Source organism: Myotis yumanensis, unplaced genomic scaffold, assembly GCF_028538775.1.
Source record: "Myotis yumanensis isolate MYYU_CA2020_CCGP unplaced genomic scaffold, mMyoYum1.0.hap1 SCAF_1, whole genome shotgun sequence".
In the NCBI taxonomy this organism is placed as follows: Eukaryota; Metazoa; Chordata; class Mammalia; order Chiroptera; family Vespertilionidae; genus Myotis; species Myotis yumanensis.
The window spans coordinates 42,291,923-42,317,689 of NW_027223752.1; the positions used below are offsets into that span (position 1 = coordinate 42,291,923).

The 25,767-nt window shown below is 37.1% G+C and overlaps 1 protein-coding gene across 1 annotated transcript; it reads right to left on the minus strand.

Moving 5' to 3' along the window:
- Window positions 1-2,778: 2,778 nt before the first annotated feature.
- On the minus strand, window positions 2,779-25,767 carry ACTR10 (actin related protein 10). The gene is made up of 13 exons (XM_070419100.1): window positions 25,626-25,767; window positions 22,747-22,819; window positions 19,494-19,576; window positions 18,538-18,646; window positions 15,870-15,977; window positions 13,910-13,977; window positions 13,169-13,248; window positions 10,287-10,322; window positions 8,886-8,965; window positions 8,732-8,805; window positions 7,024-7,105; window positions 5,766-5,967; window positions 2,779-2,978 (listed from the first exon to the last, which is right to left on the minus strand). The coding sequence occupies exons 1-13, from the start codon at window positions 25,700-25,702 to the stop codon at window positions 2,797-2,799; spliced, it is 1,254 nt and encodes a 417-aa protein (XP_070275201.1). The 5' UTR covers window positions 25,703-25,767; the 3' UTR covers window positions 2,779-2,796.

The window sequence follows — 25,767 nt, forward strand, 5'->3', positions numbered from 1 at the left end:
CTCTTAGCTTTTTGATGGCACCACAATACGTGGTATTCCTTGGATTGCAGCTGCATAACTCCAATCTCTACCTCGGTTGTTACATGCTTTCTCCTTGAGTATCTCTGCCACACAGGGCATTTTCCTCTTCTTATATGGACACCAGTTTTATTGGATTAGGGCCCACCCCAATGACCTCATCTTAATTTGATTACATCTGCAAAGACTTTATTTCCAAATAAGGTCACACTCACAGGTAGTGGGGATTAGGACTTCAAGATCTTTCTGGAGCACACAATTCCACCCTAACAGTGGGCTCCATTTGTTAACCTCAGCCACCAAGTGTCTGCCACTTTACAGCTAGTTAAAAGTTCTATTTCAATCAGAGATCTTATTTTTTATATTATTCAATGATGAAAAACTTCTCATAAGTAAGCATGGAACAGAGTGTGGAATCTTGGAGGGAAGGCAAGGGAGGGTGGGTGGGTGGGAGGTAATCAACTAAAGACCTTGTATGTATCTATGCATAACCCATGGACACAGACAATAGGGTGGTGAAGACCTGGGGCTGGGGGCAGGGGCAGGGGCAGGCTGGAGGCAGTCAATGGGGGAAACAAGGGGACATATGTAATATTTTCAATAATAAAGAATTAAAACAAAACAAACTCCTAAGTAATCCAAATTCAACAAGACAGAATTTTACTATAAAAAAGACATTAATAGTAAATCTGTACAATTGACAATTAATGGTACAATCCCAAGAAGGAATTTCAAAGCTAAGAAATAGAGGGGCTTTGGCCCCGCTGGCATGTCTGTGTTTGAGCATTGATCCATGAACCAGGAGGTCATGGTTCGATTCCCCATCAGGGCACATGCCAGGGTTGTCAGTTTGATCCCCAGTATGGGGCGTGCAGGAGGCAACAGATCAATGATTCTCTATCATCATTGATGTTTCTCTCTCTCTCTCCCTCTTCCTTCCTTTCTGAAATCAATAAAAATATTTTTTAAAATGAAATAAAGGATCTTTATTATAGAGCTTATATTCCCAAAAGGAAGATAAAAGCTGTATACAAACAATTATAAGGTGAAAACTGTAAGTACCTCAGTTACAAATAATGTGCTTATGGGAAAGATCACTACTTTGCGGGAAAGAATATTGCGGAAGAGTGGTAAGCACAGAAGACACAGGAATCTCAGTTTTAGAAATGAATATATTATTAAAATAGATGGCAATTTTGAACTTTTATAGTTTTTTCCCCACTGGTTTAATATACTTGGGATGTAGAATCCAGAAAATATATCGATTCCTACTGTCTTCAGAAATGAGAGTACATAGGTATATACCTATTTCCCATCTTTCCAGATCCTAGGGAGAATGAAACCAGCAAAATTTCAGTAACAGGTAGTTCATTACAAACAAATGAAGAAAAACAAACAAAAATAAAAAAACAATGACTGAGTACATTATTTCAAAGAACTACAGCCCTGAGATGATGAAAATCACAAAAGATTAAAGATGTCATGACACATGTTTATGAAGCAGTGCATAAAAATGCATAAAACTGTCTTAACTTGTTTGGCTCAGTGGATAGAGTCTTGGCCTGAGGACTGAAGGGTCCCAGGTTCAATTCTGGTCTAGAGCACATGCCTGGGTTGTGGGCTTGATCCTCAGTAGGGGCCTGAAGAGGGCAGTTGATCAATGATTCTCATCATTGATGTTTCTCTCTCTCCCTTCCTTTCTGAATAAAATATATATTTTAAAAAAATGTATAAATTATTTTTTTCTTAGAAATGTAGAATGGTTGATAAAAGAAATTGTAAAGTTAGGAAGTGAACATTTCCATACTTTTAACAAATGCTTACCTATCTCTCAAACATTCTCAATCCAAAGTATCAAATATATTTCTGGAAAAATACATTATTTTAACATGGACACATAAATACCAAAACAAGGATTTTAAGAAATAGACCTATGTTAATATCTGAAATAATTGGTTATGGTAATATTATTCTTTAAATGAAATAATTGCTAAAAGTAATGAAATTATTGGGATCTTCAATGCCTAGGACAGATTATGTGAATCGTGGAGGAAATATGTTATTCTTTTTTTTCATTTTTATAACCTTTAATATAGTTTATTTTTTAAAAATATATATTTCTTTATTGATTTCAGAGAGGAAGGTAGAGGGAAAGAGATAGAAACATCAATGATGATCAACTGCCTCCTGCACGCCCCCTATGGGGAGTCGAGCCCATGGAACTGAACCCAGGACCCTTCAGTCCACAGGCGGATGCTCTATCCACTGAGCAAAACCAGCTAGGGCTGTTATTCTTTTTAAAAAAAAATGTACTATGTGCCTGGCTGGTGTGGCTCAGTGGTTGAGCATCCAGCTATAAACCAGGTGGTCATGGTTCAATTCCTGGTCAGGGCACATGTCCAGGGTTGGGTGCTCAATCCCCAACAGGTGATCAATGATTCTCTCTCTCCCTCTCCCTTCCTCTCTGAAATCAATAAAATATATATGTATACCCACAAAAAATGAACAAAAAGTGTACTATGTAACAAACTTCCAAAACAAGACTGCTTTACTATATTTTATTGATATAAATACAACGTATTTCATAAGCACCAGCTACCATTTTACCACTACACAAGAAAAACAAAAGTCGAAAGTATTAAATAATGTGAAAAGTAATTACAGAAATGCTTTCACTTCCACAAAAATGGTCTCTAACAGCGTCTTGCATACTTTGTATAATTTGCTTGTAATTGGTCTGATAGATGAAATGAAACAAAGTTGAATTTATTCAAACTTTTATTTCTCAGTGGAAAATGCTCTTTTCATCAGAGGTGGTTGAGTTTTCCCGACATCAAACATCATTTCCAAAGGTGGGTTATTAAGAGAACACCAATCAGGAATACGGCCTGTCTGATTGTAATATTCCTTTGAGACAGAACGGCTCCCCAGTATGTCTTGCAGTGCTCCAAAAATAGCTCCTGGATGATAAAAAATATTTTTATAACTAAGATGAAAACTTTTACTAGAAAATTTTATGTACACACACACCCACTTCATTATATTACAAGACAGAAAGATAAAATTCAACATGCAATTCAAATTAATTCCAGTTAAGTTGTTCTATATCCTATCTATACTAATAAAAGAGTATGTGGTCGTCACGCCCTCACGGGTGATGCCCTCACACAGTAACAATCCATCACCAGGAGTCTGCATGCACAGCGGGCATGCACAGGTGGGCGGGGCTGCGTGTGTAGCAAGGTGCGTGTGGGTGGGTGGGGACTTGACGCTGTGTGCATGGCACGGAGGCGGGGCCCGTGGCGACACCGGGGTCCCACAGCTCCGGCCTACCTCTTTGGGGCAATCCATTGAGGAGCCCTGAATGGGTGGGCGGCACCTACCTCTTTGGGGCAATCTATCGCAGGGCTCCCACACTGTGAGTGGCACAGGCCAGGCTGGGGACCCCCCCCAAAGTGCACGAATTTCGTGCACCAAGCCTCTAATATTTCAAATAATAGGTTAAGTCATAACTACTGTGTTATGGCCTATAACAGATTACAGTGAAAATTGTAACAAGCATTACTGTGTCTAAAAGCAAGTGAGGCAGAGAGAGGTGGAAAGTATTTTCAACTCCGTAAATACAATAAATACCCTTAGTTTTTCTTTGCAACAACTCTAAGATTATATGTTAATAAATAAAATGGCACTGCAAAACCCAAAAAGCATCATCATACCCTAACAGTCTAGCCCTAACCGGTTTGGCTCAGTGGATAGAGCATCAGCCTGCGGACTCAAGGGTCCCAGGTTTGATTCCAGTCAAGGGCATGTACCTTGGCTGCGGGCACATCCCCAGTAGGGAGTGTGCAGGAGGCAGCTGATCAATGTTTCTCTCTCATTGATGTTTCTAACTCTCTATCCCTCTCCCTTCCTCTCTGTAAAAAAATCAATAAAATATATTTTTTAAAAAAAGAGTCTATGCTGAAGACCTTATAAATACACCCCAAGGCAGTCTTTACAATATAATTTAGTAACTAATCCATTTGTCCTAGATCAAAATTACATTTTGATGAAACTTTACTAGAGATACATTTAAAAAGTCAATACTTGGTTTTTCTCTCAGAAAGATCCTGATTCCTATTAGCTAAAACTGTATCATTAAACACAAATCAGAATGTATACAAAAATACACATTCATGATTGTTTTTCTCTCTTTTTTTTTTAAAATATATTTTATTGATTTTTTACAGAGAGGAAGGGAGAGGGATAGAGAGTTAGAAACATCGATCAGCTGCCTCCTGCACATCTCCCACTGGGGATGTGCCCGCAACCCAGGTACATGCCCTTGACCGGAATCGAACCTGGGACCCTTCAGTCCGCAGGCCGACGCTCTATCCACTGAGCCAAACCGGTTTCGGCTTGTTTTTCTCTTTAAAGTAGTCTCTTTATTAGGCTATTTCTTTATTGCAATGAAACTATCATTTTCTAAAACATTCAATGAACTCAGTCACAAAAGAAAGTATAATTATAAAATAATCAATTTTTTAATCCATCCTTATTGTTGAAGGTATTATAGTTGTCCCCTTTTCTACCCCCTCTGACTCCCCCACACCACAACTACCCCTCAGCCTTCACCACACTATTGTATGTGTCCATTGTTATGCCTAAAGAATCAATTTTCATATGGCTCACAGATTAGCTTTCTCTACGGAATAAAACATGTTTTAAGAAATGGTAGTAGGCCCCTCGCCAGTTTGGCTCAGTGGATAGAGCGTCGGACTGCAGATCAAAGGGTCCTGAGTTCCATTCCGATCAAAGGCATGAACCTTGGTTGTAGGCTCCTCTCCTACCCAGGCCCTGGTCAGGGCTTGTGCAGGCAATAACCAATTGATGTGTTTCTCTCACATAGATGTTTCTGTTTTTCCCTCTCTCTTCCATTCTCCCTAAAAATCTATGGGAAAATATCTTCGGGTGAGGATTTACAAAAAAAAAAAAGAAAAAAAAAAGAAAGAAAGAAATGGTAGTAGCATCACTGGAATAAATGCACAGCCCCCACTATTATGAGGGATGACTCTAATTGGACAAAGTTTATTTTAAAAAATCAAAGTGCAGCCTGGTTGGTGTGGCTCAGTGGATAGAGCGTCAGCCTGTGGACTGAAGGGTCCCAGGTTCGATTCCGGTCAAGGGCACCAAAAAAAAAAAAAAAAAATCAAAGTGCAGCCTGGTCGGTGTGGCTCAGTGGATAGAGCGTCAGCCTGTGGACTGAAGGGTCCCAGGTTCGATTCCGGTCAAGGGCACCAAAAAAAAAAAAAAAATCAAAGTGCAGCCTGGTCGGTGTGGCTCAGTGGCTGAGCATCAGTTGATCTATCAACCAGGAGGTCACGGTTGGATTCTCAGTCAGGGCACATGCCAGGGTTGCGGGCTCGGTCCCCAGTGTGGGGTGTGCAGGAGGCAGCCGATCAATGATTCTCTCTTATCATTGGTGTTTCTATCTCTCTCTCCTTCTCTCTTCCTCTCTGAAATCAATAAAAATGTTTTAAAAATATTTTAAAAAATTAAAATGCAAATGCCAAGAGAAATAGGTGTATAATTCTGAAAATGAACAATTTAAGGAAAAATGAATATTCATAAAAATTCTTTAATAGTTCTATTAGTTTATTAAGTGAGCAATTTTGGACATTGAACCATCTATCCTATATCTCCATTAGTTATACTACTCAGGAACCAATTAGTATATAATCATTATATTTTAAAAACTAAATTCTTACCTCCCAACCAGGCCACACAATTAGCTTTTGCAGGTGGAGTATGAATACGGAATGTCTTGGTGCCAAGTGTTTTCTTATACTTTGGTTTTTCTACCAAATACCTTATTTCTGCAAGCAATCTATGGAGAAATCCTGGCAACATAGATGTGCCACCTATGATTACCAAGTTCTCTGCTAATTGCTTCCTGGTGTCTATTGGGCACTGTTATCAAAGAGAAAGAAAAAAAAAGGATTTATCATTAACTGTATAAATAATGCTTAGCTAAATTTAAGAAAATATATAGCTTAACTATTACACATTAAATAGGTAATTATTTGTATTACAAAAGGGCCACAGAAAGGTTTCTTTGACAAGGGAGTTTTAATGCTGCAAATATCACCACCCTAATATTGCCATATACTCATAGAGAACTTCACAATATTATATCCAGAGCCAACTGTCAAGTGGGAAGATAACATTCTTGGAAAAATTATTTCCATATTAGCACTCTCTAAGAATTATAAATGTTAAAATCCTTCGCTGATGTTATATTTTTCATAAAAGTTCTTGAGTGGAGCTCTAGAGGTAGACAATATCTTCCAATGTGATGTACTTCACATAAAGTTCTGTGATTCCACAATCATTAAACAAAAGAGAAAAATTATCATATACACACTGAAATTTAAAATTCAGTATTACCCAAACCTGCATTTGAAGAAACTATAAACCATACTAGCTACAAAATAAAAATCTGATATTGCTACTATGGGAAAATGAATGATATGTCCATAATACTTACTATCCCTAAGTTTGAAATATTGTAGGTACTATATCATAGTGCCAAAGTAAAACTAAATAATTATTACATTTAACGTAAGAGCTAAAATACATAACCAGCCCTAGCCGGTTTGGCTCAGTGGATAGAGCATCGGCTTATGGACTAAAAGGTCCTGGGTTCGATTCCAGTCAAGGGCACGTACCTACGTTGCAGGCTCCTCCCTGGCCCGGGCCCTGGTCAGGGCTCATGCAAGAGGCAACCAATGGATGTGTTTCTCTCACATCAATGTTTCTCACTGTCTTTCTCTCCCTCTTGCACTCTCCCTAAAAATCAATGGAAAAAATGTCCTCGGGTGAGGATTAACAAAAAAACTAACAAACAAACAACAAAACAACAACAAAAATAATGTAACTGATGGCTAAAATTAAAGAATATAAATTTTAAAATTTTCTCTAAAGGGCTATAGTCATAAATTTAAACATTTTACTAAATAAAAATACCTGCATAAGGGAATCCAATATTAAAGTGGCAACGGATTTCTCTTCATTATCTTGTTCAAAAAGAATTTCCACAACCGAATCCCTAATGAGATTAAAAACAGAGTGCTTTGTTGGCATCACATAATATGATACAGAATACACCATTAGTTCTACTGACACATTTTAAAGTACCAATATCTTGTTAATGTAGAATAATTACTAAAATACAACATGTTTGCATTTATAAATGAGAATAATAGTACCTGCCTCACAGGTGTTGAGGTGATGATTCAATGAGTTAATACAACAGTGCCTGGCACATAGAAGGCACTCCCTAAGTATCGTCTACAATTATTATTATGTATAGATTTACATTTATTTTGTCCAGCTATACCTCCTTAAACTTAATAACAAAAAAGGAATAGCATTCTATAAAAGTTAGTAAGACTCAACAAGCAGCTCAGTAATACAAGAAGTCTAAAAACACCAAATCTGCCCTAGCTGGTTTGGCTCAGTGGATAGAGCGGCAGCCCGTGGACTAAAGGGTCCAGGGTTTGATTCCAGCCAAGGGAGGTTTCTCTCTCCCAGTCTCTCTAAAAATCAATGGAAAAATATCCTCAGGTGAAGATTACAAAAATAAATAAACAAAATAAAAACAAACAAAATCCTCCTCCCCCAAAGCATTTGTTTTTAAAATAATACATAGCCAACATTGCTAGTTGCCTAATAAAATATCCACTTTTCATTTTTTTCTGGCCCCCCACCCCCAAGTTAAAAGAACCCTATTTTGAACAGCAGAAGGAAGATCTTTGTGGCATCAGAATAGTTCTATATCTTGACTGAGGTGGTGGTGATTAAATCTACCTGTGTTAGAATTACACAGAACTATTCATATACATTACACCGATGCCAATTTACTGGTTTTGATACTGTATTATAGTTATGTAAGATATAAGTATTGAGAGAAATTGGGTGAAGAACATATAGGACTTCTCTATATTACCTTAGCAACTTCCTGTGAATCTATAATTATTTGAAAATTTAAAAAAAGATAGGACTCCATTTTTATAGTGGATATAATACCCCAAGTAGAAACACTCAATCAGCCCTTCTTGCTGCTAGATGTACCTAAGTACCAGACAATAAAATGGAGGCAGAAGGGGTATATGGAACTTCTAGAAAGTCTCCATAAAAAAAGAGGATGGTGCCTTTTTCTTTCCCTTCCTAGAACAGCTTGCTTGAAACATTGATGTATTAGCTATAACTCCAGCAACCATACTAGACCCCAAGGCAGTGATGGCGAACCTTTTGAGCTCGGCATGTCAGCATTTTGAAAAACCCTAACTTAACTCTGGTGCCGTGTCACATATAGAAATTTTTTGATATTTGCAACCATAGTGAAACAAAGATTTATATTTTTTATATTTATTTTATGTATTTAAATGCCATTTAACAAAGAAAAATCAAACAAAAAAATGAGTTCGCCTGTCACCTCTGACACGCGTGTCATAGGTTCGCCATCATTGCCCCAAGGAAAAAGGCTACCCCCAAAGATAATAGAGAAAAAATGTTTGGGTCCCTGATAGGAGCTGTCCTACCATCCCTGGACTATCTACATCTGAACTTCTCTTAAATGAGAGACAAGCTTCTGACTTGTTGAAGCAAATACTTTGAAAGGCCAACAATTTATTTTAATTTATTATTTTGCTCATAAAAATTAAGGTCTAACCTGATTGATCCAAGGACATGTAAAATCTTCTCTCCATCTAATGGGTAGTCAACATTTGGGGGTGGTGAGGGACGCTGAAATATAAGTAATATAAATATATAAATAAATACAAATAAGCTTCTGAAAAAATAATATACATTTATTATGAACTTACCTCAGTATTCCCATCGATATTAAATTTTGCTGCTTGGATTTTTAGTCCACGTTTCAGATCACTTACAAAGCAAGTGCGCACTGGAAAGAAAAGGAGACATAGTTATGGTTTGTGATTGAGTCAATCTATGTCTCTGTTAAAAAAAATTCTCTTCAAGTAGACATACTAATTATCCACTCATTCAACTTTTATAAACTATACCTGTCTTTAGCTAGCTTATAACAATTTATTCACAAATAAAAAACCTTGCTGTTCATCGAGGAGTCATAAGACATGTTGTGTTCATCTAACATAAAACCACATTAAAAAAAAAAACACCTTTGAGGAAACTATTCCTTACATAAAGATTACCATAATAAAAATAAATTTTAGCATCATGAAAATGTGTAACTGAATAGAATGTTTCTTTGAACAAGATTGACCCATATCTCTATATCTAATCTTATGTAATTATCTAGCTGATTCTTTTTTTTAAATCTTGGTTGGTTAGAACACAAAGCCAAATTTTGCTCCTAGTTATAATAACACTCCTTAGTTTTCAGTTTTTTGGCATGATTATTTTCTCCCTCTTGCCACAACCCAATACTATCACTTTCTTCCCACTATAGAACCATTTTTGTTTTTATACTTTAAAATTTCTTCTTTTAAAGATTATTTCTATTGCAAAGTATCTTCTATAATAAGCTGTTTAAGTTATTCTCAGAAACAGGTAAAAAATAAAACATTTTTTTAGTAGAAACAAAACTGATGTTGAGTGCAAGAAATCTAATGATTTGGTTAATTATTTACAAAACATAGTTAAATATATATTTACATATATAAAATCATTTTCATTCACTAATTCAAAATATATTTAAGAATCCACAATTTTAATATGTTAGACAATAAGCTAGGTGCTCAAGTTACTTATATATGTTATATTTTATTCAAGTCCTATGAACTTTCTAAGTAAGGCAAATGCCAGCCTGCAAGATCACATATAGTTGGCAGGGAAAGGTGCTCTTCTTTATTTTTATTTATTTATCTTATTTTTTAAAAATATTTTTATTGACTTCTCTTTTTTTTTAAGAAAAAAACCTATACAACATAAAACCAGTGGCTTTCTTAAGCAATTTAACTATAAGTTCGTACTTTGGAAAGTACTAATTTTCTAGTAACCCTGTATATTATATCTGTAATTGAATAATTTCTTCAATAAACATATCATAAAAAATGCCCAAAGCTTACATAAATCTGGAGAAAAATCAAAAATTTACATTATTCCATAGCCTATATATGAAATATTTTTGGGTATTACATAATGAATTTAGTACATTTTGTATCTGTGTAAATATTTTAAAACACATGCCATCCAAACCAATACTAAAGAATCAAAGGGACAAAAACAGGAACTTAGTTTACCTTTAATGTCCTCTAAGACACCTTCTGGAATTGAACCTAAAACAGAAATTTTATTTAAAACTATACAATCTTATAAGCAAAAACAGTCTCTTATATTGCATTCACATTTCCATTTCAGCAAAATTTTAAGTACTATAATTAAAAAATATATATATTTTTGTTGATTTCAGAGAGGAAGGGAGGAGAGATAGAAACATCAATAATGAGAGAATCATAGATTGGCTGCCTCCTGCATGCCCCCTATTGGGGATCAAGCCTGCAACTCAGGCATGTGCCCTGACCAGGAATCGAACCCTGACCTCCTGGTTCATAGGGCAACGCCCAACCATTAAGCCACGCCAGCCAGGCAGTACTATAATTAAAAAAAACAACAAATAGAATAATTAAATTTGCTTTTAGGGAAGAAATTTCATCATTCAAAGCCAAGCCAAAGCACAGAAGTTAAAGCCAGGTGTGCACAAAGCACTACTGCCTGTCACTACTCATAAATTTGATAAAAATAAGATCCTTTAAAAGTGTAGTGAAATAACTGGCATTAGACAGAAGTTACCTCTCTACCATACAAAGAAAAGAAAATCTTTTCTACCATAAGAGATTTGTTGGTTATCTTGTGGCACTTAGAAGAAATACAGGGCTTAAATATGAGTTATTTTTATTTTACAAAGAGTGAAATTTCAAGTTTACTTATCTTTGCTATAACACATGATTGTCAGTAACATGCTAACCTAATATATATTTCAGAAAAGGATCACATGCAGACTGCTACTTTTTTCCTTCAAGGTAAAGGCAACATTTTAAAAAATGAGTGAGACAGTACCTAATCAAAGAAATCTATACAGAAATCCTTGGAAGATGGATGTTTGGATATGTGATTTTGCTGCTAAAAATCTTGTTTTCCAAATCAGACTCAGCAAGAAAATTTATAACCAAAATACAAAATCTTCTAAACTCAGAATTTCTTTTCTTTTTTTTTTTTTTAATCCTCACCTGAGGGAGAGAGAGGGATAGAAAAAGACAGAGAAACCTCAAACCTCAGTTGCTCAGTTTGCCTGCCTCCCGCACAGGATTGGGCAATCACCTGACCAGAATTGAACCCTCGACCTTTCAGTGTATAGGGTGAACTCTAACCAACTTCGGCAGGATGTGAACTCAGAATTTTTAACTTATATTTGGGAGAATAAAAAAGCATAATATTTTGTATATAATTTATTTTTGCCTCCCATATGTGCCCCAACCAGGGATCAAACTGTACCATAGGTATGTGTCCTGATCAGGAATCGAACCTGCAACCTTTTGGTGTATGAGATGACACTCCAACCAAATGAGCCACCTGGCCAGGGTTTTCCAACATTTACTCAGTGCCCAGGCACTATATTAGATTCTACAGATTGAAAAATAAGTAAGACAGGGATCCTCAAAGTCTACTGAGGGAAACTGGTAAGCTAACAGGAAAATGTGTTACCTGTGCTACAGTCAATAGTGCTGAAGGCTTAACAGATAGGGGAGCAATTTATTCTGCTTTAGGAAAAACAAGGCTTCAAAATTAAGATGACATTCCAGCTAAATCATGCAGAAGAATCAAAACCCCAACTAAGAAAAGCATTCCAGGTAAAGCAATAGAATAAAGGAAGGCACAAGGTTGTAGTGCTATGATCCCTAGAAGACCATATGAAATTTACTGTAGCTGAAATAAGATGCAAAGGGCTGAGTTTAGCAGTTAAGGCTAAGAGGCAGAATAAAGTCAGATTGTGAAGAAACATGTATATCAAATGGATAATTTGGGCCCTAACCGGTTTGGCTCAGTGGATAGAGCGTCGGCCTGCAGACTAAAGGGTCCCAGGTTTGATTCCGGTCAAGGGCATGTACCTTGGTTGCAGGCACATCTTCAGTGGCGGGTGTGCAGGAGGCAGCTGATCGATGTTTCTCACTCATCGATGTTTCTAACTCTCTATCCCTCTCCCTTCCTCTCTGTAAAAAATCAATGAAATATATTTTTAAAAAATGGATAATTTGGATTTTAGCCAGTGGGAACCAACAAAAGTTCTCAAGCAAAAGAGCAATGTAATCACAATTGTAATAATGAGGGCCTAGTTTACAATGTCCTTGTTCTCAGATGTTCAGTGGTGTGGATTTTTTAAAAAGATGGAATTTAAAAGAGACTTGTAAGGGAGGACAAAGGACCTGATAACTCCCAGTTTCTAAAAAGAACGATATAAGTATGTGATCCTTATCTAAGAATGATTCACTGAAATGGATTTAGAGAAGGAGACAACACGTTCACTTAAGTCTTAAGTTTGAGGTGCCTAGAGACATGCCTAGTTTACACATAATGACCAGTTGGAAATATGAAATGAAGTTTAGAAGGGTCAGGCCCAGGGATACGTTTGAGAATCAACAGCATTCCTGAAAGTCAAAGGAAGAAGTAACATCAAGAGTACATGATAATTAACAATGTCAAAAGTTCTAGAAAAGATGACTAAAACTAAACTACTGGGTTTGATGATGAAATGCTCAATAATAACCTTATAATTAGAGCAATCTCATTAGTGATGTAGGGGAAAAGAGAATATGCAATGGAGTTAAAAAAAAAACCATGAGTTGTGCCCGGCCAGTGTGGCTCAATGGTTGAGCACTGACCTATGAACCAGAAGGTCATGGTTCAATTCCTGGTCGGGGCACATGCCCTGGTTGTGGGCTCAGTTCCCAGTGGGGAGTGTGCAGGGAGCATCTGATCAATGATTCTCATCATTGATGTTTCTATCTCTCTCTTTCCCTCTTCTTTTCTCTCTGAAATTAATAAAAACAAACAAACAAAACCCATGAGTTGAAAAATGAAAAGCGAATAATGTAAACCACACTTAAATAATTTAAAATCACTTTACCCATCACAGAGGGAAGGCTCTGTTCTTTAGCAGCACCTGTGTCAACAGTACATTGCTCCAATAGTTGAGTTTCCAACTCCCTGAAGGTAAAAAAAGGTTACTGGAACTAAAATACTGCAACTGATATCCTTTTCTTATTTAAAATACTGCACCAGAGGGGTCCCTCGGCCCGGCCTGTGGGATCAGGCCAAAACCGGCTCTCCAACATCCCCTGAGGGGCACTAGATTGCAAGAGGGCGCAGGCCAGGCTGAGGGACCCCACTGGTGCATGATCAGGGCCTGGGAGGGACACGGGAGGTTGGCCAGCTGGGGAGGAACTATGGGAGGGCTCCAGGGCATGACAGGTGTATCTAGCTCAGTCCTGATCAGCCGGACCCCAGCAGCAAGCTAACCTACCAGTCAGAGTGTCTGCCCCCTGGTGGTCAGTGTACATCATAGTGAGTGGTTAAGCAGCTTTAGCATATCATTAGCATACTACACTTTGATTGGTTGAATGGCCTACTGGACAACAGGACACTTAGCATATTAGGCCTTTATTATAATGGATATTTACTATATAATGTATTATGATGCTTTAAGAAAAGTGGTTTTATTTTTAAAAGATAAATATACTAAAGACTAACAGAGAATGAAATGAGTAACATTAAATATCCATAAGTCCTCTATTGAACACTGTCAAAAAATTAGCATCTATTTATGTGACACAGGTAAAGAAAATGTGCTAGATCCCAAGAAACTTACCTGTGCAGAGCTTTTCCTCCTAGGGGGAGTGCTCCCCAGCAATTTAGTACTGGGATTCCTTCATATATCTATAGGGTAGTCAAGGATATTACTATTTTAGGAGATAAAATGTGGTTTCCTTGATATTTTCCTCACTTTTTGCAGTATTGTTTGAAATCAGAAATTCTTACTTATTTAAATTTTTAATTTTTATTGATTTCAGAGAGGAAGAGAGAGGGAGAGATAGAAACATCGATGAGAAAGAATCACTGATAGACTGCCTCCTGCATGCCCCACACTGGGGATTGAGCCCGTAACCTGGGCATGTGCCCTGACCATGAATCAACGCTCAACCACTGAGCCACGCAGGCAGGCTTATTTCTTATTTTTTAAAGTTACAGAAAAATCATAGTCTTTTTTTCATATTCTTCTCTAAAGAAAAAGGTTAAACACACACACACAGAATTCATTAACGCTGGGGTGTCCAATAAAGTAGCCACTGGCCACATGTGGCTAATTCAGCACTTGAAATGTGGCTAGTCTAAATTCAGATGAAAAGTAAGACTAAGCTCCACACCAAATTACCAAATTTAGATTTAATACAAAAAGCCCCTAGTACAATATCTCATTATTTTTATATTAATTAGTCTCTTTCATTTGTACTTTATAAATGCAGCTTAGAAAAATTTTAAATTATGTCTCACATTGTATTTCTATTAAACAGTACTGAGAGAATAGTGCAGAGTATTGTACTGTGGGTTTGCTACCTTATTTTATATATTGTTTTTGCTGATGTTCTGTCAGTATAATATTTATAAAAAGGAAAAAAGTATATTGGTAAAAGCATTGGCTTTGGCGACAAACATGGGTATATATTTTGGCTATATGCTTGTATGACCCTGAGTTAACAACCTATCCAAACTTCTAATCTTCTCATTTACATAATGAGAATAATATTTAAGTTACAGGGCTGTTACGAGACTTAACACATAAAACGCTTTATATTTAAAAAGCTATTGCCTAATTTAGTTCCTTAGGAGTCAATGATTCTTGATTCCTTTTCCCTAAGTATTTCTAATAAATAAATGTATTTCAACCTCTTTTTCAATGTAACAATATCCATTGTAATATTTCTGAGATACATATACTCTGCTTAAATGCTTCTAATGAAAAGGAATTTAACAGTTTATAGTCAGGAGTTCCATTCTGGGACAGCTTGAATTACTAGAGAGTGTTTCCTGATGTTGTGAATGACATGAAACTACGGCACTTACTGAGCAAGTTACTATGTGCCAGGTCCTTTGCAAAATACTTTACATACATTACCTTCCTCAAGTCACACAATGCCTCTATCAGCTGGAATTATTATAATTCCCATTTTATGGAAAAGGAAACTGAGGCCCAAAGAGATTAAGCTACTTGAGCAGTATCATACAACTAGTAAGAAGCATAGCTGACATTTATACATATTTGATTCCAAAACCCAAATCCATAAACCCTGTGCCATACTGCTGCCATGACTCTCTGGAGATAAGAGAGAAAAATGTATTCAATATCCACAGTGAGCCCTACAGCTATTTGAGTGCAGATTTCATATCACCATTAAGTTTTCATTTTTCTTGAGTTAACTTTCGCATTTCAAGTTTCTCCAATTACTCTCTGTATGATCTTTTCTTAAAACTTGACTATCCTAGTTAACTTCTCTAATATGTCCAATTAGCTGATGTTCCTCCTAAGAACTGAACATAATATTTATGAGGTTTAATCCCTGGAGTATATACTGGGACCAAGTCATAATAATAATTTCTACAAAAAGTAAATTTAAGTCTCACAATCTTGTGAATTTTTTCCACATGATAATTTATATCTGTACATGGTAACCCAAAATAGTTTGATGTAATAAAAACCATTTTTAATTAGCCCAATTATTTTAAAGTAGAGTAAAAATTTGCAAAATTAGTTTGTTGACAAAAAAAGATACAGGTAACACCAGGCTTTCTCTATATCCACAATCCAGGACCATAGCAGAGTTTATCCCAAGCGTCAGAAGAGCCATTAGATGGCTTGGAGCAAGCAAGACAGACGGAACCTAGAAAACAACAAAAGCAGAATGAGTGTCAGTAGTTGAAAGTGTTTGCTTTACATTTCAAATATATTAAAAAAAAAAAAAAACCTCAAGGGAACGTTATGTTTATTTATATTATGATATCTAGTCAACAGTGTTATGACACTAAATTAAGAACTGCTTTGGTGATTTATTTGAATTTATACATAATCAAAATACAGTGTAATAAATAAAAACATTCTTTAAGCCCTAGCCCGTTTGGCTCAGTGGATAGAGTGTTGGCCTGTGGACTGAAGGGCCCCAGATTTGATTCCGGTCAAGGGCACATGCCTGGGTTGTGAACTTGATCCACAGTAGGGCGTGTGCAGGAGGCAGCTGATCAATGATTCTCATCACTGATGTTTCTACCTCTCTCTCCCTCTCTTTTCCTCTCTGAAATCAATAAAAATATATAAAAAAGAAATTCTTTAGATACTTTTTTGTTTCATTCCAAAAAAGAGCATTAACAAAAAAAAATTCTTATTCTCTCTCTTAGAGGGAAAACTGAGAGATAAAAGAAGAGATCTAGAAACATAAATTCAGAAGAAAATGCTAAATTTAAAAATAAAAAGATGTTTTTACCATCAAAACGAAAACACAGAAAAAGAATTCTTGATTGTCTTTATCCACAAAGTTTGTAATATGAACTATATTTTAAAACCATTATAACATAGCAGTTAAAATTAAATGGAAGAACTATAAAAATCCTTAGTTCTGTGTAACATTTTTTCAGTGAAAATTTGCCAGTTCTGGTGGCACTTCAAATATTAAATATTCAATCAAAACATGAAAGTCCATCATAACCAAGTGACAAATAAAATAATGGCTATATTCCCCTTATTTAAATTGTGATAGCAGGTATTCTAGTTATATATGATATAAGGACACACAAACACAACTAAAACTCTAGGTATAAACACAGAGAATCATCTATTTTATTCAGATAAAAGCTGCCATGATTTCTTGTTTTTGTCTGTGTTCTCTCTACTGAAAACCAAACTCCTAAATCTAAGGATAAGAGGAATGTAACCTGTTTCTCTGTCTTAATACATAAATAACTTAGAAATATTAATTGCCCTGTCTCATAAAGACATTATGATTTTTTATATATTTTGAGCTCAGTAGAATGTATGAAAAAATACATATATATGATTGATTTCTTTTAAAAAAAATTATTTTATTGATTTCAGAGAGAGGAAGGAGATATAGAAACATTGATGAGAGAGAAACATCGATTGGCTGCCTCCTGCACACCTCCCACTGAGGATGGAGCCTGAAACCCAGTCATGTGCCCTGATGGGGATTCAATCCAGTGGCCTCACAGTGCCTGGGATGACACCCAACCAATTGAGCCACACACACGCCGGGCTTTCTTCCTTTTTTTTTTTTTTTATTGATTTTTGAGAGAGAGGAGAGAAGGGAAAGGGAGAGGGAGAGAGAGAGAGAGAGAGAGAGAGAGAGATAAACATCAGTTGGTTGTCTCCCAACTAACATGGAGCCCGAGCAAGACTGGAACCTGCATCCTGGGTACGTGCCCTGACCAGCAATTGAATCAGTTTCCTTTCAGTGCACAGGACTATGCACAGAATTTCTATGCTGAACACATTTTATACAATCTTCTAGTTTCCCTTGCTGAAAAATCCTAAATTCCTATCGTAGAGATTTTTAAAAATTTTATTAATAAAGATTATCTGTATGATATTTTCTTAGAATATGAAACTTAATAATGTGAAATAATAATTTGGTCTTTAAAATAATCCTAACTCCTATGAAATGAAAGTTATAAGAAATATCACTAATATCAACACGTAGGAGTCATTCTTGGCACTGCCTACCTAGTTTAAGGGAAACATTACTTGAGTATTCCATTTAATAGGAATTAAAAGCCTAAAATAAAAGAACTGAAGACTTCAGAGTACTCAGCATATCTGAACAATAGAAAGGAGAAAGACCTGGAAGAAACACATCATAAACTCCACAGTAAACAATATACTTTTCAATTCTGGAAAAAAAATTAGAAAGTTCCCAAACAGAAAAAGGTATATTAAAATAAAGAAATAGCCCTGACCAAAATGGCTCAATGGTTAGAGCTTCAGCCTGTGCACCAAAGGCTCTTGGGTTCGATTCCCATCAAGGGTACATATCTGGGTTGCAGATTCGAACTCAGCTCAGGCAGGGTGAGTGCAGAGGCAAACGATGATGTGTCTCTCTCACACAGATGTTTTTCTCACCTCTCCCCCCCACCCCCCAATCTCTCTAAAAACCAATGGAAAAAATATCAGATGAGGATTAACAATAAAATAAATAAATAACAGAAACATCAATAAATCAATAAGAAGAAATCTTCATTTATCTAATTAGTGGATGAAATGCTAACTATGCATGAAATAACTATACAAAGAAAGAAAATTTCAGGAGGTTTTGTTTTATACTCTGTCATCTGGTTCTTCAAATGCACTGGGTAGTATATACAATGAAGGAAATAAATGATGATCTTTAGTTTAAGCTTTAAGTGCCTACCAAAAACAACATATAAAACAGGTACCTCAAAATACTTGAAGAGAACGCGAGTGAGTGTCTCTCTGAAGTGGGAAGGACATAGTACTGATTCAATAACCACGACTCGGCGATCTCTGGGATTCACCAACAGATGTCTGAAAAGTAATAGTTTTGGGTTTTTAATTAAAAAAATTTTTTTAAAGTAAATAATAGTTTGTATTTGTTTTGGTGCATAATGCAATTTGTTAAGAATAGAGAAACTATACTACATTAGTTTAAAATACTTTATGACAAAAAGACATCTTCATTTTATTACCCAGGAAAGATAACATTACTGACCTCTTGCTACAATTCATGCACTGTGTCAGAAACTTCACATCTATTAACTTATCTCAAAGACAAAAATAACAACCTACTTTGAATAACTTGGGCCATTAAAAAGCCATTTTCTTTCTTTAGGTTACAAAATTAAGAAAAAAATACATGCTCACAAAACTCCAAATATGATGTAAGTTTATTACTTGAAAAATATAAATACGCTAACACTTCTATTACCCATTTTGTACATTGTTTTTACCATTTTGTATATTTTCCATAATATGTAATATAATATACTGCATGCATATATTTTAACAGAAACATTCATTCCATAGTTGTTGTTCTGCAACATGCTGTTTTCAATTACCAATATATCTAAGACATCTTTTTGTATCAGTACATATAGACACAGAACTCTTTTCTGAAGTCTGTTTCATTATAAGGGTATACAATAATTTAAGTTCCCAACCCCTTTGATTAATGGACATTTTATTTATTTTCAACATTTCCTTATGCTTAACTGTTTTCTAGTTTCAAATATATTTGAAAATAAGCAAGTAAACATGGCAATGGAATAAATTTTTTTCTTCTTCAGATATAATACAACTAAATATCACTATGACTGGCATTAGGAAAATCTAATAACAAAAGCTGGGGGAAAAAACAAATAGCATTGCATCCTACCTGAAATACAGTATGTGGATAAATTCCTTTAGGTAGGAATATAATTCTTCTGTATTGATATTATATTGAACAACTTTGATAGGCTATAAAAAATTAAAATAACTTGTTAATTTATAATAAATATTTTCAAATTAAAACATGCTTTTATCTTACCAATGTATTTTCTGAATCCATACATTTCATATGTTGTTGATCTTAATGATGCATCCCAATACCAAATACAAACTGATGTGCTAGTCTCTTCTGCTACAAGTGCTTTTATAAAAGCAAACATGCTCATAGTTGATTGTTAAATAAGGGAATACTGTCTGTATTAATGTGAAATTTGTATGAGTTCCTATTAGGCAAGAGGAACTGAATATATGATAACAGAGTTATTACCTTCATCAAGAAAAAGCAAGTCATAGCACAATTTACAATAGCTAAAATTTGGAAACAGCCTAAGTGCCCATTAGCAGATGAGTGGATTAAAAAACTGTGGTATATCTACACAATGAAATACTATGCTGGTGTAACAAGGAACTCCTACCATTTGCAACAGCATGGATGGACCTGGAGAGCATTATGCTAAGCAAAATAAGTCAGTCAGAGAAAGATAAATATCACATGTGAACAACATAAACTGATGAACAAAAACAGATCCAGAGATAGAGAAGCATTGATCAGACCATCAATCCTCAGAGGGTAGGTAGGGGAGGGTGGGGGTATGGGGGAGAGATCAACCAAAGAACTTGTATGCATGCATGTAAGCCTAACCAATGGACACAGACACCAGGGTGGGTGAGGGCATGAGCGGGGGTGGGGGTGGGCAATGAGGGGATAAGGACACATATGTAATATCTTAGTCAATAAAGAAAAAAAAAAGAAAGAAAGAAAAAACAAGTCATTAACTCAGTGGCCACACAGGTAGGTACTCTTTCAGATCTACGTTTTAAAAGTTTATATAAGTCTATGTCAGGGGTGGGCAACCTTTTAGTGAGCGCGTGCCAAAACCAGCAAAATCTCTGACTCAAAATTCTTCTGTGTGCCAACCCTAATTTTTTGAGAACATGTTACGCCTACTTGATATCTCTTAAGGTGTATGTATGTGAAGAACCTTGAAGAAATAATAAAATTCATTCAAGCGACAAAAACACAGTATATGATGATGAAAAATACATTTATTTTTTAATATATACATGTACTCTGATAGTCAGACAGAAAACTTTATGACTCCGTTTGATATTATCAGTGGGACTTTTGCTGCTACATCACTGATGACAGAGATTTTACATCAGGTTTATATTTCGTGACCTTCAGAGATATGCACGAGCTACTACTTTCATCCGTCAGGCTACTCCTATTACGAGACTTAACAAAATTCATCACTGAGAACAAAGATTCACAAGCGTATGTGGATGAAAACATGGAGAGTAATGCTGCTGCAAAGTTTTTTAAACAGAAAAAATTTTCTGGAACGGTATTCCAAGTCCTCAATAGTTCGTTTTCGACACTTCTCTCTGGTACTCCTGTCTCTAATCGCTTTTTTTCAATGTTTTCCAAGTCAACTGTAAGGTCAATAAATTTCTGCTTCCAAATTGAGCTACTCTGAAATTCAATCAACTGCATTTCAAAGTCAGCCATATCTATGGTCTTGTTATGTAAAATTATTTATTTATCTAAGATGCACCTACACTGAATTTATCTGAAAAATAAAAAAGTCGATATTAAGAAAAAAATTGTAAATGGAAGATTATAAGAGAGGGTTTCACGTGCCAGCAAAAGTTACTGGCATGCCATGTGTGGCACGCGTGCCAGGGGTTGCCCAACCCTGGTCTATGTGTTAGGGGCCCTCTTGTGAGTGGACCCTTTTCAGAGAGGAAGGGAGAGGAGAGAGAAATAGAAACATCAGTGATGAGAGAATCATTGATTGGCTGCTTCCTGCACACCCCCTACTGCGGATCGAGCTGCAAGCTGGGCATGTGCCCTTGAGTGGAATAGAACCCAGGACCCTTCAGTCCACAGGCCGATGCTCTATCCATAGAGCCAAACCGGCTAGGACCCTTTCATTACTCTTTCTTGGGCTGCATTTACTCTTGGTCCCACCTTAACAACAGCCCCACTGGCTGGCTCAGAGCTCAGTTTCATCTGCATTGTCTCAGTACTTACTGACCAACATTTTCAATCCATCATTTCTTTTTAATTTTAACATCCCCAAGACACCCTCTAGCCCAGTGATGGCGAACCTTCTGAGCTTGGCATGTCAGCATTTTGAAAAACCCTAACGTAACTCTGGTGCTGTGTCACATATAGAAATTTTTTTATATTTGCAACCATAGTAAAACAAAGACGTATTTTTGATATTTATTTTATATATTTAAATGCCATTTAACAAAGAAAAATCAACCAAAAATGAGTTCGCGTGTATCCTCTGACACGCGTGTCATAGGTTCGCCATTACTGCTCTAGCCACATTCAGTTGCAAGCCAAACGGAGGAGTCAATTACTGGTTTTTGCTAGTGTTCTGATTACAGTTACATGAGTTTTATATGGTCTACCCCAAACCTGTTTTTCCATAAGCCTGTTTTGTTTGTGATCAAAGTGAGGTTTTTTAGGAACACAAATATTAAGTTATGGCAGAAATATCTATATTGGATTTTAAAAGGTGAATTTATGGCAAGAAAAATTATTCTTTCCACTGTTGTACAATTCCTGATTTGCCAAATTAGCTTTGGCAAAAAACAACTGTCTTTTAAAAAAATGTTTTTCACAGTTCTTTGGATCTTGGAATTTACAAATAAAGGACTGAAGACCCATCTTATATTTTGAACAGAGTAAGAATAAAGGTACATTATAAAGCTCAGAAAATTATTTTACTAAGATTAAAAACTTTCTCTTGATATTATATAATTCCATCTATAAAATGTACAGAAAAGGCAAATCTTTAGAGACAAAAAGACTGAGTGGTTGGCTGTCAGTGGGAATGGGTTTAAATTCTAAATAGGCATTAGAAATCTTATCGGGATAACAAAGAAGTTTAAAACTGGACTGTGGTGATTATTATAGAAGTTACTAAAAAAAATCACTGAATTGTACACTTAAACAGGTGAACTTTATGGAATGCATAAACTAAATAAAGATTTTAAAAATTTTTCTTGGAATACAGTAATAAGGTATGTAGTTAATTAGCACTGTTCTAATCAATCTTATTTGAAGTCACATTTAAAAACATTTTACATTACAGTGTTTATTTCTAATTTGTTTAAGAAAATACCTTAGGCATGCCAGCTTTTTTTATCACACTAGGAATTATGCATCTTGGACTGGTTTCTCCAGCAAATCCACATCTGAAAATAAACAGAATATTGAAATACTCAACTTATAAAAGTCTTTCTATATATTTATCACAGAGACAAGTTTTTCTGTATTTGTTTAAAAAACACAAACACACCTGGGAACATCACTGATACATTCAAAGGGTCAAGAAAAAAAGTTAATCCCATCTATTTATAATGGCACATTAAAAGTGAAAAACTGTTTCAAATTAGCAACCCTGGATCTGTACTGTATTATGTGACTTCATTCATATGACTTATTAGTGCATCATTCTAATATTACTAGATTCTATACTGACATGTTTTCTTTTGGTCTATTTTTAAAAAATACATATTTTCATTGATTTCAGAGAGGAAGAGAGAGAGAGAGAGAGAGAGAGAGAGAGAGAGAGGAAGAGGTGGGGGGGAGAGGGAGAGAGAGAGAAAGAGAGAGAGAGAAATATCAATGATGAGAGAGAATCATTGATTGGCTACCTCCTGCACACCCCACACTAGGGATGGAGCCACCAACCCAGGCATGTGCCCTGACCAGGAATGGAACTGTGACCTCCTGGTTCATAGGTCAACACTCAACCTCTGAGCCATGTGACCTCTTTCGGTCTCTTTTTGAACTATGAATATTTGACATAGTTAGAATCACACTATTCATACATCATAAACTCTTATAATAATAAACTCTTATAATAAGCTTCTTTTCATATTTAGTCTTCATTGCTATCATTTTATTTTTAAACTTTTTAAAAAATATACTTTATTGATTTTTTACAAAGAGGAAGGGAGAGGGATAGAGAGTTAGAAACATCGATCAGCTGCCTCCTGCACACCCCCTACTGGGGATGTGCCCGAGAAACCAAGGTACATGTCCTTGACCGGAATTGAACCTGGGACCCTTCAGTCTGCAGGCCGACGCTCTATGCACTGAGTCAAACCGGTTAGGGCTTCATTGCTATCATTTTAAATAGTACATAGTATTTCATCTTTTTAAAAAACTATTCCCCTTTCTTGAGTATTTAGGTATTTCCATTTCTATTTCATGTTAGTGAAACACATCTTTGCTTAAAGTGTTGCTAAAAATGATCACCATTTAAGTTTAGTCTGAGGATTATCTCTTCTTGTCCTGCTTGTCTGCAGTACTGCTCTTCTCCTATTTATCTCCAAATAGCTCTTTCCATCTTCTACTAACCACATCTCCATGTTTACTTGCACCAGTGCTCCTCAAATTTCCCAGGATGCAACTCATCAGTCAGCTTCAATTTTTCTTTTACTTTATATATTCATCTTATCACTGGTGTCTTTGTCAATAGTCATCTTCCTGTATTGCATCTTTCTGCTTCTCATTTCCTTAACATATTTATATTTGGGTGTCAGCCTCAAGATATTTATTATGCTAGAAATAAACCTTTAAAAGTAAATTTAAAAATGTAAACAAGGGAAAATACTGCATCAGATAGTAAGAGATTGGACTATTTAATCCAAGGACTATTTAATTCAATTCTGGTGCACCTGAGGTTCAATTTGTAAATAGGCTCTTTGACCCTCTCTATATATAAAAGCCTAAGCGACCGTTGCAACCGAAACAACCAAACAGACGACCAAACAGGCTGCGTGGGGTGACCAGGCCGGCAGAGGGGGGGAAGTGAGGGGCAACCAGGCTGGCGGGGGGGGGGGGGGGGGGGGGGGGAGGCAGTTGGGGGCAACCAGGCCGGCAGAGGGGGCAGTAAGAGGCGACCAGGCTGGCGGGGGAGGCAGTTAGGGGTGACCAGGCAGGTAGGCAGGTGAGCAGTTAAGAGCCAGTGGTCCCCGCTTGAGAGGGATGTCCAACTGCCGGTTTTGGGACATCCCCGGAGGGGTCCTGCATTGGAGAGGGTACAGGCTGGGCTGAGGGGATCCCCCCTGCCCTCTGTGCACGAGTTTTGTGCACGAGGCCTCTAGTTTATTCAATAAAGTTATTAAATACCTACTACATGTTAGGCATTAAGATTTTATGTACATGAAGATTTTCCAATGTTTCCGTTTAAAATATATACAAGATGCAATTCTGGCTGATACTCTCCTTTGTCTGGAGCCCAGTACAAGGGCCCTCAACCTGGGGTCCAAGGCCCACTGTGATACGCACCAATCCCTGAAACCAAGTGCATTAAGGTTTGTGTATATGTGGCTTTCGTTCGGTCGTCAGAGGGATGGGTCTATGCCATACAAAAGGTTGAGAAACATTACTCTAGTAGTGTTTACAAGTTGCCTTTATGTTAATTTTGCTCATCTAAGAGGATTTTTTTTTTTGGGGGGGGGTGCAATCTCGAGAGTCTCATCTATAGGGTTTCACTTCTTTGACGTGTCCAGTCTCCCTAATCTGACTCCCTCCTCTTGGGGAGCAATGGCCCGGCCGTGGACACATTGGGATCTCCAGCACCCACAGAGGCTCCTTCAGTGTCTAGGGACGGAGATGGTCATCGGGCTGACGACTCGGTTGCCAGCGCCCTGAGCTGAGAAGCCCAGGGGAAGCGGGTCTAGCTCCCCGCTGTCATCCCCTGCAGGGGTCACCCCAAAGGGTCTGTTCGATTTGGGGTAACTACCCGACCACCCCGCGCATCGGCGAAGGCAGTTCTCCCCAAGCCTCTGCGGCCTCCCTGGGAGTCACAACCCGCCCTCCCCGCCCCCGGACCCCGGACCCTCGGTATTCGCACCGCCCACGGTGGAATCACAGTGGCCATGATTGGGGGGAGTGGGACCTGAGCAGGCAACGAGGACAGGACCGGGCCTGGGTGTCGGTCCCCGCCCTTCTCCCCAGACTACCACAGCCGGCGCCGCGGCCACTCACTTGGTAAAGGCTTCTCCCAGGTCGATCACGACCGCCGTCTTCTCCCCGCCGCTCCCCAGGCCCTCGTACAGCGGCATGGCTGCCGGTGGGCAGGCAGACGCGGACCCGCGGGCCTAGGCTCTTCTGCTCCGAGGGGGCGGGG

Bases quoted from the DNA above. Each gene is read 5' to 3' on its own strand.
- ACTR10 (XM_070419100.1), bottom strand. From the start codon at position 25,702: ATGCCGCTGTACGAGGGCCTGGGGAGCGGCGGGGAGAAGACGGCGGTC. The intron at 19,577-22,746 runs GTATTTTCTTAA...AATTTTTTATAG, and splicing joins AAAAAGCTGGCATGCCTAAG to CCTATCAAAGTTGTTCAATA. The intron at 8,806-8,885 runs GTAAGTTCATAA...CTTATATTTCAG, and splicing joins ATATCGATGGGAATACTGAG to CGTCCCTCACCACCCCCAAA.